The sequence below is a fragment of the Pristiophorus japonicus genome, chromosome 9, assembly GCF_044704955.1.
Source record: "Pristiophorus japonicus isolate sPriJap1 chromosome 9, sPriJap1.hap1, whole genome shotgun sequence".
Classification (NCBI taxonomy): domain Eukaryota; kingdom Metazoa; phylum Chordata; class Chondrichthyes; family Pristiophoridae; genus Pristiophorus; species Pristiophorus japonicus.
The window spans coordinates 102,203,345-102,217,411 of record NC_091985.1 but is presented as its reverse complement, the minus strand read 5'-3'; the positions used below and the strand labels follow the sequence as shown (position 1 = coordinate 102,217,411).

The 14,067-nt window shown below is 42.6% G+C and overlaps 1 protein-coding gene across 5 annotated transcripts in view; it reads left to right on the top strand.

Moving 5' to 3' along the window:
* pde10a (phosphodiesterase 10A) overlaps positions 1–14,067 on the top strand; it is a 662,262-nt gene that overhangs the window by 401,577 nt on the left and 246,618 nt on the right. For all 5 annotated transcript variants that reach the window (XM_070889659.1, XM_070889660.1, XM_070889658.1 and 2 more), the window contains 2 exons: positions 11,002–11,144; positions 11,847–11,939. In XM_070889659.1, the coding sequence (XP_070745760.1) occupies positions 11,002–11,144; positions 11,847–11,939 (236 nt within the window). The remainder of the gene's footprint in view (positions 1–11,001; positions 11,145–11,846; positions 11,940–14,067) is intronic.

Genomic DNA, 14,067 nt, shown 5'->3' with positions numbered 1-14,067 from the left:
CTTCCCCGTTTTATTTTTACGCCAGGCAGGGATGCACAATTGTTGAAGTTCACCCATGTAATACTTTGTCCTTTTGTTTTTCCTACCAAAGTGAATAACTTCACATTTATCCATGTTATACAGCATCTGCCATGTGTTTGCCCACTCACTCAATCTATCAAAATCGCCTTGCAGCGTCTTTGCATCCTCCTCACAACTCACAATCCCACCTAGTGTGTCATCAGCAAACTTGGAAATATTACATTTGGTTCCCTCATTCAAATCATTTATTTATACATATATATATATTATGAATAGTGCGGGCCCAAGCACTGATCCCTGTGGTACCCCACGAGTCATGCCCGCCACCACGAAATAGACCCATTTATTCCTACTCGCTGCTTCCTATCAGTTAACCAATTTTCAATCCATGCCAGTACATTACCCCAATCCTATGTGCTTTAACTTTGCGCACTAACCTCTTCTGTGGGACTTTATCAAAGGCCTTCTGAAAATCCAAATACACTCCATCCACTGGGTTCTCCCTTATCTATTCGATCAGTTACATCCTCAAAAAAACTCCAGTCGGTTTGTCAAACATGATTTTCCTTTCATAAATCCATGTTGACATAGAAACATAGAAAATAGGTGCAGGAGCAGGCCATTCAGCCCTTCTAGCCTGCACCGCCATTCAATGAGTTCATGGCTGAACATGAAACTTCAGTACCCACTTCCTGCTTTCATGCCATACCCCTTGATCCCCCGAGTAGTAAGGACTTCATCTAACTCCCTTTTGAATATATTTAGTGAATTGGCCTCAACTACTTTCTGTGGTAGAGAATTCCACAGGTTCACCACTCTCTGGGTGAAGAAGTTTCTCCTTATCTCAGTCCTAAATGGCTTACCCCTTATCCTTAGACTGTGACCCCTGGTTCTGGACTTCCCCAACATTGGGAACATTCTTCCTGCATCCAACCTGTCCAAACCCGTCAGAATTTTAAACGTTTCTATGAGGTCCCCTCTCACTCTTCTGAACTCCAGTGAATACAAGCCCAGTTGATCCAGTCTTTCTTGATAGGTCAGTCCCACCATCCCGGGAATCAGTCTGGTGAATCTTCGCTGCACTCCCTCAATAGCAAGAATGTCCTTCCTCAAGTTAGGAGACCAAAACTGTACACAATACTCCAGGTGTGGCCTCACCAAGGCCCTGTACAACTGTAGCAACACCTCCCTGCCCCTGTACTCAAATCCCCTCGCTATGAAGGCCAACATGCCACTTGCTTTCTTAACCGCCTGCTGTACCTGCATGCCAACCTTCAATGACTGATGTACCATGACACCCAGGTCTCGTTGCACCTTCCCTTTTCCTAATCTGTCACCATTCAGATAATAGTCTGTCTCTCTGTTTTTACCACCAAAGTGGATAACCTCACATTTATCCACATTATACTTCATCTGCCACGCATTTGCCCACTCACCTAACCTATCCAAGTCACTCTGTAGCCTCATAGCATCCTCCTCGCAGCTCACACTGCCACCCAACTTAGTGTCATCCGCAAATTTGGAGATACTACATTTAATCCCCTCGTCTAAATCATTAATGTACAATGTAAACAGCTGGGGCCCCAGCACAGAACCCTGCGGTACCCCACTAGTCACTGCCTGCCATTCCGAAAAGTACCCATTTACTCCTACTCTTTGCTTCCTGTCTGACAACCAGTTCTCAATCCATGTCAGCACACTACCCCCAATCCCATGTGCTTTAACTTTGCACATTAATCTCCTGTGTGGGACCTTGTCGAAAGCCTTCTGAAAGTCCAAATATACCACATCAACTGGTGCTCCTTTGTCCACTTTATTGGAAACATCCTCAAAAAATTCCAGAAGATTTTTCAAGCATGATCTCCCTTTCACAAATCCATGCTGACTTGGACCTATCATGTCACCATTTTCCAAATGCGCTGCTATGACATCCTTAATAATTGCTTCCATCATTTTACCCACTACTGAGGTCAGGCTGACCGGTCTGTAATTCGCTGCTTTCTCTCTCCCTCCTTTTTTAAAAAGTGGGGTTACATTGGCTACCCTCCACTCGATAGGAACTGATCCAGAGTCAATGGAATGTTGGAAAATGACTGTCAATGCATCCGCTATTTCCAAGGCCACCTCCTTAAGTACTCTGGGATGCAGTCCATCAGGCCCTGGGGATTTATCGGCCTTCAATCCCATCAATTTCCCCAACACAATTTCCCGACTAATAAAGATTTCCCTCAGTTCCTCCTCCTTAATAGACCCTCTGACCACTTTTATATCCGGAAGGTTGTTTGTGTCCTCCTTAGTGAATACTGAACCAAAGTACTTGTTCAATTGGTCTGCCATTTCTTTGTTCCCCGTTATGACTTCCCCTGATTCTGACTGCAGGGGACCTACGTTTGTCTTTACTAACCTTTTTCTCTTTACATACCTATAGAAACTTTTGCAATCCGCCTTAATGTTCCCTGCAAGCTTCTTCTCGTACTCCATTTTCCCTGCCCTAATCAAACCCTTTGTACTCCTCTGCTGAGTTCTAAATTTCTCCCAGTCCCCAGGTTCGCTGCTATTTCTGGCCAATTTGTATGCCATTTCCTTGGCTTTAATACTATCGCTGATTTCCCTAGATAGCCACGGTTGAGCCACCTTCCCTTTTTTATTTTTACGCCAGACAGGAATGTACAATTGTTGTAATTCATCCATGCGGTCTCTAAATGTCTGCCATTGCCCATCCACAGTCAACCCCTTAAGTATCATTAGCCAATCTATCTTAGCCAATTCATGCCTCATACCTTCAAAGTTACCCTTCTTTAAGTTCTGGACCATGGTCTCTGAATTAACTGTTTCATTCTCCATCCTAATGCAGAATTCCACCTTATTATGGTCACTCTTCCCCAAGGGGCCTCGCACAATGAGATTGCTAATTAATCCTCTCTCATTACACAACACCCAGTCTAAGATGGCCTCCCCCCTAGTTGGTTCCTCGACATATTGGTCTAGAAAACCATCCCTTATGCATTCCAGGAAATCCTCCTCCACCGTATTGCTTCCAGTTTGGCTAGCCCAATCTATGTGCATATTAAAGTCACCCATTATAACTGCTGCACCTTTATTGCATGCACTCCTAATTTCCTGTTTGATGCCCTCCCCAACATCACTACTACTGTTTGGAGGTCTGTACACAACTCCCACTAACGATTTTTGCCCTTTGGTGTTCTGCAGCTCTACCCATATAGATTCCACATCATCCAAGCTAATGTCTTTCCTAACTATTGCATTAATCTCCTCTTTAACCAGCAATGCTACCCCACCTCCTTTTCCTTTTATTCTATCCTTCCTGAATGTTGAATACCCCTGGATGTTGAGTTCCCAGCCCTGATCATCCTGGAGCCACGTCTCCGTAATCCCAATCACATCATATTTGTTAACATCTATTTGCACAGTTAATTCATCCACCTTATTGCGGATACTCCTTGCATTAAGACACAAAGCCTTCAGGCTTGCTTTTTTAACACCCTTTGTCCTTCTAGAATTTTGCTGTACAGTGGCCCTTTTTGTTCTTTGCCTTGGGTTTCTCTGCCCTCCACTTTTCCTCATCTCCTTTCTGTCTTTTGCTTTTGCCTCATTTTTGTCTCCCTCTGTCTCCCTGTATAGGTTCCCATCCCCCTGCAATATTAGTTTAACTCCTCCCCAACAGCACTAGCAAACACTCCCCCTAGGACATTGGTTCCGGACCTGCCCAGGTGCAGACCGTCCGGTTTGTACTGGTCCCACCTCCCCCAGAACCGGTTCCAATGCCCCAGGAATTTGAATCCCTCCCTGCTGCACCACTGCTCAAGCCATGTATTCATCTGCGCTATCCTGCGATTCCTACTCTGACTATCACGTGGCACTGGTAGCAATCCCGAGATTACTACTTTTGAGGTCCTACTTTTTAATTTAGCTCCTAGCTCCTTAAATTCTTTTCGTAGGACCTCATCCCTTTTTTTACCTATGTCGTTGGTACCAATGTGCACCACGACAACTGGCTGTTCTCCCTCCCATTTCAGAATGTCCTGCACCCGCTCCGAGTGTTTAATCCCATTGATATTATCTAAGTGTGCCGTTATTACATCCTTTATAATAGACACTCGCATTTTCCCTACTAGTGATGTTAGGCTATAATCAGTTAGATTTAGGTAGTTATAGAAAAGGACAAAGATAGACCAGGAATCAAAGTTCTCAATTGGGGGACAGACAATTTTACCCAGCTGAGATGTGATTTAGCCAAAGTGCACTGGAAACAGCTACTTGATGGGAAATCAGTGTCAGAGCAATGGAAGGCATTCAAGGAGGAGATCCTGAGGGTTCAGAGCAAGTATGTTCCCTTAAAGAAAAAGGGTGGGACGAACAAATCTAGAGCCCCCTGGATGTCAAGGGGCATTCACGGTAGGATAAAGAAAAACAGGGAGGCTTATAAGAACATAAGAAATAGGATGCTGAGTAGGCCACCTGGCCCCTTGAGCCTGCTCCACCATTTAATAAGATCATGGCTGATCTGAGCATGGACTCAGCTCCACTTCCCTGCCTGCTTCCCATAATCCTTTATTCCCTTATCGTTCAAAAATCTATCGATCTCCGCCTTAAATATGTTCAATGACCCAGCCTCCACAGCTCTCTGGGCCCGAAATTCAGTACCGCTGGAAAGAAAAAAAATGCGCATCTACCATTCTCCTGCGCCCTCCTGAGCTTCCGATTCTGTGAAGATTATGCCCGGGCAGCGTATGACGTCACGCCACCTGGGAACGCAGCACGCGCGAAGCCTGTGGCTTCCTTCGGAGTCTGTTCCGCTCACAGGAGCTGTCAAAAGGAGCTCATTTACATAGGCAACGCCCCCTTTTTTTTACTTCAGTGCTGCAGCTGCTTTACAGATCAGTACAAGGCTTTTGTTTACTGTAAGCTCTTGATTTTAGTACAAAACCTCAGGTTAGTGACAGTCTCCGGGTAATGCGGGGGAAAGAGAACTCAATTGGGACTTAAAGTTGAAAACCGTGTTATCTATTTTCAGGGAGCGCCGATTGTTCCAAATGCATTTTAATTGGCAGAAATGCTCACAAAATTGTAATAAAAGTGGAAATAATTATCTGGATGTTTACAACAAAAATGCCCCTTTGCAGCATGATAAATTACATGTAGCCTGACACACAATCACTTTCCGACCCATTCTGTTGTGGATGCGCAGCGAGTTTGAGTGAGAGAGTGTGAGGTTCCGACCAGTGGATGGTTTACACACAAGAACATCATACTCACGTCAGAACAGTTTAAGTTTATTTATTGAAAGTATCTGTCCGGTCTTAGTCAGTCATTCATATCGTGGTTAGAAATGTAATTGGCACCCGGTGCGTTGCTGGTAAAAAAAATCTTTAATGGCAGAAAATGACCCGTTTCGTTGAAAAGGCACCTCGGTAATAACTGTTTATAGATTCAAAGCAGCTATAAAGGATAATCTCAAACAATAAATTTTAACATCTACAGTGCTGATGTCAGGATTTAAAAAGTAAACTTCCCGTTATGTGCCCTAATTACTTGGTTCTACCAGCAGCTCTGCACATAGAGCAGGCGTACAGCCTGCATTCTATCTGTTGCAGAACTTTCATGCCCTAATCCTGGGCAGAAGTCTCTGAAATGCGGAGGTTTGCACGAGAGCTCACAGTTCTCTAGCGCATGGGATTGGAAAAGCTGGTTTTCAGCCCATGCGCATTGTGCGCTGAAAACTGGCTTTTCCGATGCTTTCCCAGGTCCATAGAAACTTTGTACTGGCCCGGGCCGTTGGAATTTCTACACCCATGACAGTGAAATGGCAGACATATTGAATAATTACTTTGCTTTAAGTGTTTACCAGGGAAATTAACATGTTCTGGTCTCCATATTACAAAAATGATATAGAAACACTGATAAAGTGCAAAAAAGATTTACAAGGGTGATACCAGAACTGAGAAGATATAACTAACAGGAAAGGCAGAACAGGCTGATGCTCTTTTCTCTAGAATAGAGAGTCTGAGAGGTGACATGATAGAAGTCTTTAAAATTATAAAAGGGTTTGATAGGTTGGATGTAGAAAAGGTGTTTCTAGTTGTAGAGAAGTCAAAACTAGGGATCATAAATATAAGATAGTTAACATAAGAACATAAGAATTAGGAACAGGAGTAGGCCATCTAGCCCCTCGAGCCTGCTCCACCATTCATACAAGAACATTGGCTGATCTGGCCGTGGACTCGGCTCCACTTACCCGCCCGCTCCCCATAACCCTTAATTCCCTTATTGGTTAAATATCTATCTATCTGTGACTTGAATACATTCAATGAGCTAGCCTCAACTGCTTCCTTGGGCAGAGAATTCCACAGATTCACAACCCTCTGGGAGAAGAAATTCCTTCTCAATTCTGTTTTAAATTGGCTCCCCTGTATTTTGAGGTTGTGCCCCCTAGTTCTAGTCTCCCCTACCAGTGGAAACAACCTCTCTGCCTCTATCTTGTCTATCCCTTTCATTATTTTAAATGTTTCTATAAGATCACCCCTCATCCTTCTGAACTCCAACGAGTAAAGACCCAGTCTACTCAATCCATCATCATAAGGTAACCCCCTCATCTCCGGAATCAGCCTAGTGAATCATCTCTGTACCCCCTCCAAAGCTAGTATATCCTTCCTTAAGTAAGGCGACCAAAACTGCACGCAGTACTCCAGGTGCGGCCTCACCAATACCCTATACAGTTGCAGCAGGACCTCCCTGCTTTTGTACTCCATCCCTCTCGCAATGAAGGCCAACATTCCATTCGCCTTCCTGATTACCTGCAAACTAACTTTTTGGGATTCACCCCCAGGTCCCTCTGCACCGCAGCATGTTGTAATTTCTCCCCATTCAAATAATATTCCCTTTTACTGTTTTTTTTTTCCCAAGGTGGATGACCTCACACTTTCCGATATTGTATTCCATCTGCCAAACTTTAGCCCATTCGCTTAACTTATCTAAATCTCTTTGCAGCCTTTCTGTGTCCTCTACACAACCCACTTTCCCACTAATCTTTGTGTCATCTGCAAATTTTGTTACACTACACTCTGTTCCCTCTTCCAGGTCATTTATGTATATTGTAAACAGTTGTGGTCCCAGCACCGATCCCTGTGGCACACCACTAACCACCGATTTCCAACCCGAAAAGGACCCATTTATCCCGACTCTCTGCTTTCTGTTCGCCAGCCAATTCTCTATCCATGCTAATACATTTCCTCTGATTCCGCGCACCCTTATCTTCTGCAGTAACCTTTTGTGTGTCACCTTATTGAATGCCTTTTGGAAATCTAAATACATCACATCCATCGGTGCACCTCTATCCACCATGCTCGTTATATCCTCAAAGAATTCCAGTAAATTAGTTAAACATGATTTCCCCTTCATGAATCCATGCTGCGTCTGCTTGATTGCACTATTCCTATCTAGATGTCCTGCTATTTCTTCCTTAATGATAGTTTCAAGCATTTTCCCCACTACAGATGTTAAACTAACCGGCCTTGTCTGCCCCCTTTTTTAAACAGAGGCGTTACATTAGCTGCTTTCCAATCCGCTGGTACCTCCCCAGAGTCCAGAGACTTTTGGTAGATTATAACGAATGCATCTGCTATAACTTCCGCCATCTCTTTTAACACCCAGGGATGCATTTCATCAGGACCAGGGGACTTGTCTACCTGAGTCCCATTAGCCTGTCCAGCACTACCCCCCTAGTGATAGTGATTGTCTCAAGGTCCTCCCTTCCCACATTCCTGTGACCAGCAATTTTTGGCATGGTTTTTGTGTCTTCAACTGTGAAGACCGAAGCAAAATAATTGTTTAAGGTCTCAGCCATTTCCACATTTCCCATTATTAAATCCCCCTTCTCATCTTCTAAGGGACCAACATTTACTTTAGTCACTCTTTTCCGTTTTATATATCTGTAAAAGCTTTTACTATCCGTTTTTATGTTTTCCACAAGTTTACCTTCGTAATCTATCTTTCCTTTCTTTATTGCTTTCTTAGTCATTCTTTGCTGTCGTTTAAAATTTTCCCAATCTTCTAATTTCCCACTAACCTTGGCCACCTTATACGCATTGGTTTTTAATTTGATACTCTCCTTTATTTCCTTTGTTATCCACGGCTGGTTATCCCTTCTCTTACCGCCCTTCTTTTTCACTGGAATATATTTTTGTTGAGCACTATGAAAGAGCTCCTTAAAAGTCCTCCACTGTTCCTTAATTGTGCCACCATTTAGTCTGTGTTTCCAGTCTACTTTAGCCAACTCTGCCCTCATCCCACTGTAATCCCCTTTGTTTAAGCGGAGTATGCTCATTTGAGACACTACTTCCTCATCCTCAATCTGTATTACAAATTCAACCATACTGTGATCACTCATTCCGAGAGGATCTTTTACGAGGTGATCGTTTATTATTCCTGTCTCATTACACAGGACCAGATCTAAGATAGCTTGCTCCCTTGTAGGTTCTGTAACATACTGTTCTAAGAAACAATCCCGTGTGCATTCTATGAATTCCTCCTCCAGGCTACCCCGTGCGATTTGATTTGACCAATCGATATGTAGGTTAAAATCCCCCATGATTACTGCCGTTCCTTTTTCACATGCCTCCATTATTCCCTTGATTATTGCCCTCCCCACCGTGAAGTTATTATTTGGGGGCCTATAAACTATGCCCATCAGCGACTTTTTCCCCTTACTATCTCTAATCTCCACCCACAATGATTCAACATTTTGTTCATTAGAGCCAATATCGTCTCTCACAACTGCCCTGATATCATCCTTTATTAACAGAGCTACCCCACCTCCTTTCCCTTCTTGTCTATCTTTCCGAATCATCAGATACCCCTGTATGTTTAATTCCCAGTCTTGGCCACCCTGCAACCACGTTTCTGTAATGGCCACCAAATCATACCCATTTGTAATGATTTGTGCCGTCAATTCATTTACTTTATTTCGAATGCTACGTGCGTTTAGGTAGAGTGTTTTAATACTAGTTTTTAAACCATGATTTTTAGTTTTGACCCCTCCTGCAGCCGCTTTATATTCAGTGGCCCTTTTTGTTTTTTGCCTTGGGTTTCTCTGCCCTCCACTTTTACTCATCTCCTTTCTGTCTTTTGCTTTTGTCTCCTTTTTGTTTTCCTCCATCTCCCTGCATTGTTTCCCATCCCCCTGCCATATTAGTTTAACTCCTCTCCAACAGCACAAGCAAACACTCCCCCTAGGACATTGGTTCAGGTCCTGCCCAGGTGCAGACCGTCCGGTTTGTACTGGTCCCACCTCCCCCAGAACCGGTTCCAATGCCCCAGGAATTTGAATCCCTCCCTGTTGTACCACTGCTCAAGCCACACATTCATCTGAGCTATCCTGCGATTGCTACTCTGACTATCACATGGCACTAGTCGCAATCCTGAGATTACTACTTTTGAGGTTCGTGTGGAGCATAAACACCAGCATAAACCTGTTGTCCGCACGGCCTGTTTCTATGCTTAAATACTATGTAATTGAGCATTGTTCTGTACTATTGCGCACTGTTTTCTTCTCCACAACACAATGTAAGTAACACCCAGAGTCTCATGGATTCTACAGCTCCAGGATTGTTCACAGAATACCATTTGTTTTGAATAAACTGACTGCTGTGGATGCTAAATCGCTGAGTATATTCAAGGTTGAGATGGATAGATATTTGGACTCTATGGAGATCAGGCGCAAAAGTGGAGTTGAGGTCTTATTGAATGGCGGAGCAGGCTCGAGGGGCCGTATGGCCTACTCCTGTTCCTATTTCTATGTTCTTATGTCCCAGGTACTTCACAGAACGTAGTTAGGCAAAAATGGACACCATTAATTGATGCACAAACATTACCGCAGATTTTGAACAGTTATTATGGCAGTTTATTTACAGTATTGATCTGCATGTTACCTTTTTTTGATGGATAGCATTGCACACATGTTACGGTGGCTTATTAATTTCTAATTTCAGCTTTTACTTTTTAGTATTGATGTACACGTTACTAAAGTTTATTGTTGATATAGACACATTAAAGATTATTAATTTCTAGTATTGATGCACATGTTTTCTTCCTACCCTCACACTGTCAGCTTGGGAATCCGCCAAAGATTCATCCTTGGCCCCCTCCTTTTCTTCATTTATTGCTCCTTGGCAGTATCATCTGCAGACATGGGGCCAGCTTCCACATATACTGATGACACCCAATTCTATCTCTCCGTCATCCCTCCACACTTCTCCATTGCCTTTGTGCTATCAGACTACTTGACTGAACATCCAGTCTTGGATCGGCTGCAAGTTCTTCGGGTGCAGCATTTCCACGGTGTGGAGGATGTAATTGCAGCATAACAAGTTCACATAGCTACGTTCCATCATAAATGTGAACATAGGAATTTATAATGGGAAAGGTTGATGGGAAATGCATGCAAGCATATGTTTAATATTTGATTATGGATTGCACACACACTACTTCAATTTATTAATTTATGTACATGTGTTATTGCATTTTATTAATTTATTTCTGTGGGACCTGGGGCAGTTTACAAAAAATGTAGTTACAGCCAACAGAATCTCATTGCTGACACCCGACAGATGCAGAACTACACGAAAAAGTAGTGCTAACAGATTACATTGCATAGAGGCTTAATAATGATGAAAAACATTATGGTAATGGCTTGATACTTAAAATAAAGTATGAAATATAAACATCTTTTTAAATATTGTGCTTCATTTTGAAAACATTTGGTCCAGAATTCTACGTTTCTTTGCTGTGAAATTGCAAAAGACCTGTTATCCCTGCAAATTTGTTTCTCACTATATTGTCTGGGGTCTGTTGTCATCTGACAACCATCTCAGCAATTCTTAACGTAAAAACAGCTATTGAATCTTTTTATTCTGTCATCATGTTTTCATCTGCTGTTAATCATTTTTTAAATTCTTTTCCCAGATAAATGCAAAAAACTTGGTGAACGCAGATCGCTGTGCACTCTTTCAGGTTGACCACCACAACCAGGAGTTGTATTCAGACTTGTTTGACATCGGTGAAGAGAACGAAGGAAAACCAGTCTTCAAGAAAACCAAAGAGATTAGGTACCAAGTAGCTGCATTATCAGCACTGAACATAACCTAGACTTTCCATTGAAAATACTACAAAAATGGGAGGAAAATAATTAAATATAATAGTGAAGAATACCTCCATTTTATGCTTTATACCAATCCATACCTTCTTTGTACTTTAAGAGAATCTCTGTTATCTAACTGAAAATTGACTTTGTTGCAGTTCTACTATAACGAAGAATATTGCTTTGTAATTATGCTGTGATATTAGCATATAAGTGCTTAAAGTTCATGTCTAAAATTCCTTTATCTTCTGTGTTAAGAGGTGTTCACGTATTTATTTAAGTTGGTCAGCATAACCGTTAATATAGCAGTGAAAAAATGTTGTCAAATTGTTAAACATTTGCATATTAGTATCAAGCAGAATAATTGCATGGTCTGTATTTTAATAACTAGAGAACATTGAACAAGATGTTTCTTTCTGTTCAGTGATAGTCAGGAACTGGCGTTAAAGTTTCCAAAATATCCTGACTTGGATAGTGCTTTGTGAGGCACGTTATGAATGTTCTTTGGAATGTAGCTTGATATATTGAACTAAAATACTTCCTATCACTCAAAATCAATCAGAGTTATTAGAACAATTGATATTTGCTGATTCACTGCTATGTTAGTTTATTGTTTGTTCCAAATACAAAAAAAAATTGCCAAACTAACTAGCTCTATTCTGCTGCTTAGGTTTTCTATTCAAAAAGGAATTGCTGGGCAGGTAGCACGAACAGGAGAAGTTCTTAATATTCCTGATGCCTATGCAGACCCTCGCTTCAACAGGTAATTCATGCACAAAGCATTTTGGTTATTTTAACATGTGAGCTGATTTTTGAGATCATATCCGAACAGACTATTTTGACAGCACGGTCAACCAAACTATGAGTCACCACAAACGCCTTTTGCTAGAACTATACTGCCATCACAGTATCACTGGTGTTGATCAAAGCTCTATACAGGACTAACTCTTCAGCTTTGTTTCCATCTTTCAGTTATGTTTAACAGATTTGTCAGTCACAGAGCACACCTCTGCATTCTGGGAGTCCAGCTCACTGAATCAGGTGTGTAGGCCTGACCACCAGATTTGTAAAACAGGGAGTGACATTGTTTCTAACATTTTGGAGACCTTGTATAGGGGATATGTAAGGCTCATTACATCTCTTTATTTTAGGCAATTGTATCCCACTCTGACGGTAAAAGTCTTCTTTTACCTATTCACTCTTCCAGTGCTGCTCACGCATGTAAAATGAACGTCGTTGAGAGTTCCTGCTGTCTTTTTAAAGTGTGATTTGTAAAAGTGTGACTGACTGTTCAGTATAGAGTTTAAAGTTATTGTTTTGTGCTTTTCATACAACAAATATTTGCGGTTATATAGCACCAATAACCTAGCAAAACATCTCAAGGCACTTCATCGGAATGATATAGAAAAACTTAGATTTATATAGTGCCTTTCACAACTACCAGACGTCTCAAAGCGCTTTACACTTTAGGAGTGTAGTCACTGTTGTAATGTATCAGAAATAATTTGACACCAAGCCTTTCGTGGAGATATTAGGGCAGTCAAAGAGGTAGGTGTTAAGTATGGAAAAACTCCACAAGACTGAGTACTATGAGCTAAAACTGAAAACTTAGTCTCTTTAATACAACTCCAGAGTGCCTAAGCAGCATGGCAGACGTCCCTTTATACTCACTTGCACGAGGTGTGCAGGTGACACTTGGGCCTCCAACAGTTGCGCCCTCTGGTGGCAAGTCTTACACAGTTACAATGTTTACATACATAACATCACTTCCCCCCCCCCCCCCCCCCCAAAGTCTTTGATACAAATTATTTACAAGTTGAGACGATCTGGGACCCTTCTGTAAGGGGAGCTTGGGGTGTGGGTTCGAACCCACACTCCCCTTGGGTTCTGTATGTGCGATTTATGAGGGTGGATGAGTAATGAGGCACCAGACACAGTGGGTAAGAGTACAAAATGGCTAATGTTGTTTATCTAGAATAGCAAACACAAAGATAGAGGGCATAGGAAGAGGTCATAAAATGGCAGTGATGGCAAAATCTCATTCAACAACCCGAAAAATCTCTCAACAGGGAAGGGGAAAACAAGAGGTTAAGACATCCCACTCACACACAACCACACCTCCCACTCCCACCCGTCCTACCAATTCCTATCCTAAATTGAGTCTGTGAGGGGGTTTGGGCTATATTCACAATCTTATCAACTCCGGAGTTCTGTAGCACTTATTTCAGCTCAGGGTCCCTCTGGGGTGGGCTTTATGTTGTTGTTCGGTTTTCCTCTTCGATGTTGCGTCGGTTTCTTCTATCTGCCTCTCGGTTATCGTCAGACTACAGCTGTGAATCCAGGTTATTGAACCAGGTGTCCAGGTCTGCACAGCTCTGCGTGCCCCAGCCTGATGCTTTGGCTATTCTCACCCTGTCCAGTGTGTTCAGGGCTAACAGCAGCACCTGCTGCCACTTACCAACCAGGAGGTTGGCTCGTGGGTTTTTAGTCTCGACCAAAATCAAAGTTTGCAAAACTCTCTCCGCTCCTTCCGCCCCCAGCAGCCAGCAGCCCTTTCAAGAACTGACCTCAAACTGGTTTTCTCCACAGCTCCTGCAAGTCTTTTCCTCTCCACAACTGTTTTTCTCCACAACTGTCTTCTCCACAACTGTTTTTCTGGTGATTCTGTGTCCTATATTTGTATTCAATTCAGTTCTGGTCTTTTCACGCTCAAACCCAGTGGGTGGTCCATTGTGTAAGTTTGGGCGGGGAGATAGCTTTGAATATTTAATCAGAAGATGTCACAGGTACACGCAGGTGTGAGGACCAGGGTATTGTTTCAGTGCACATAGGTGCCAAAAGTCTGTGGGTCCTTTGTTTATAGTCCTGTGAGTCAGTGGGCCATTCCTGCA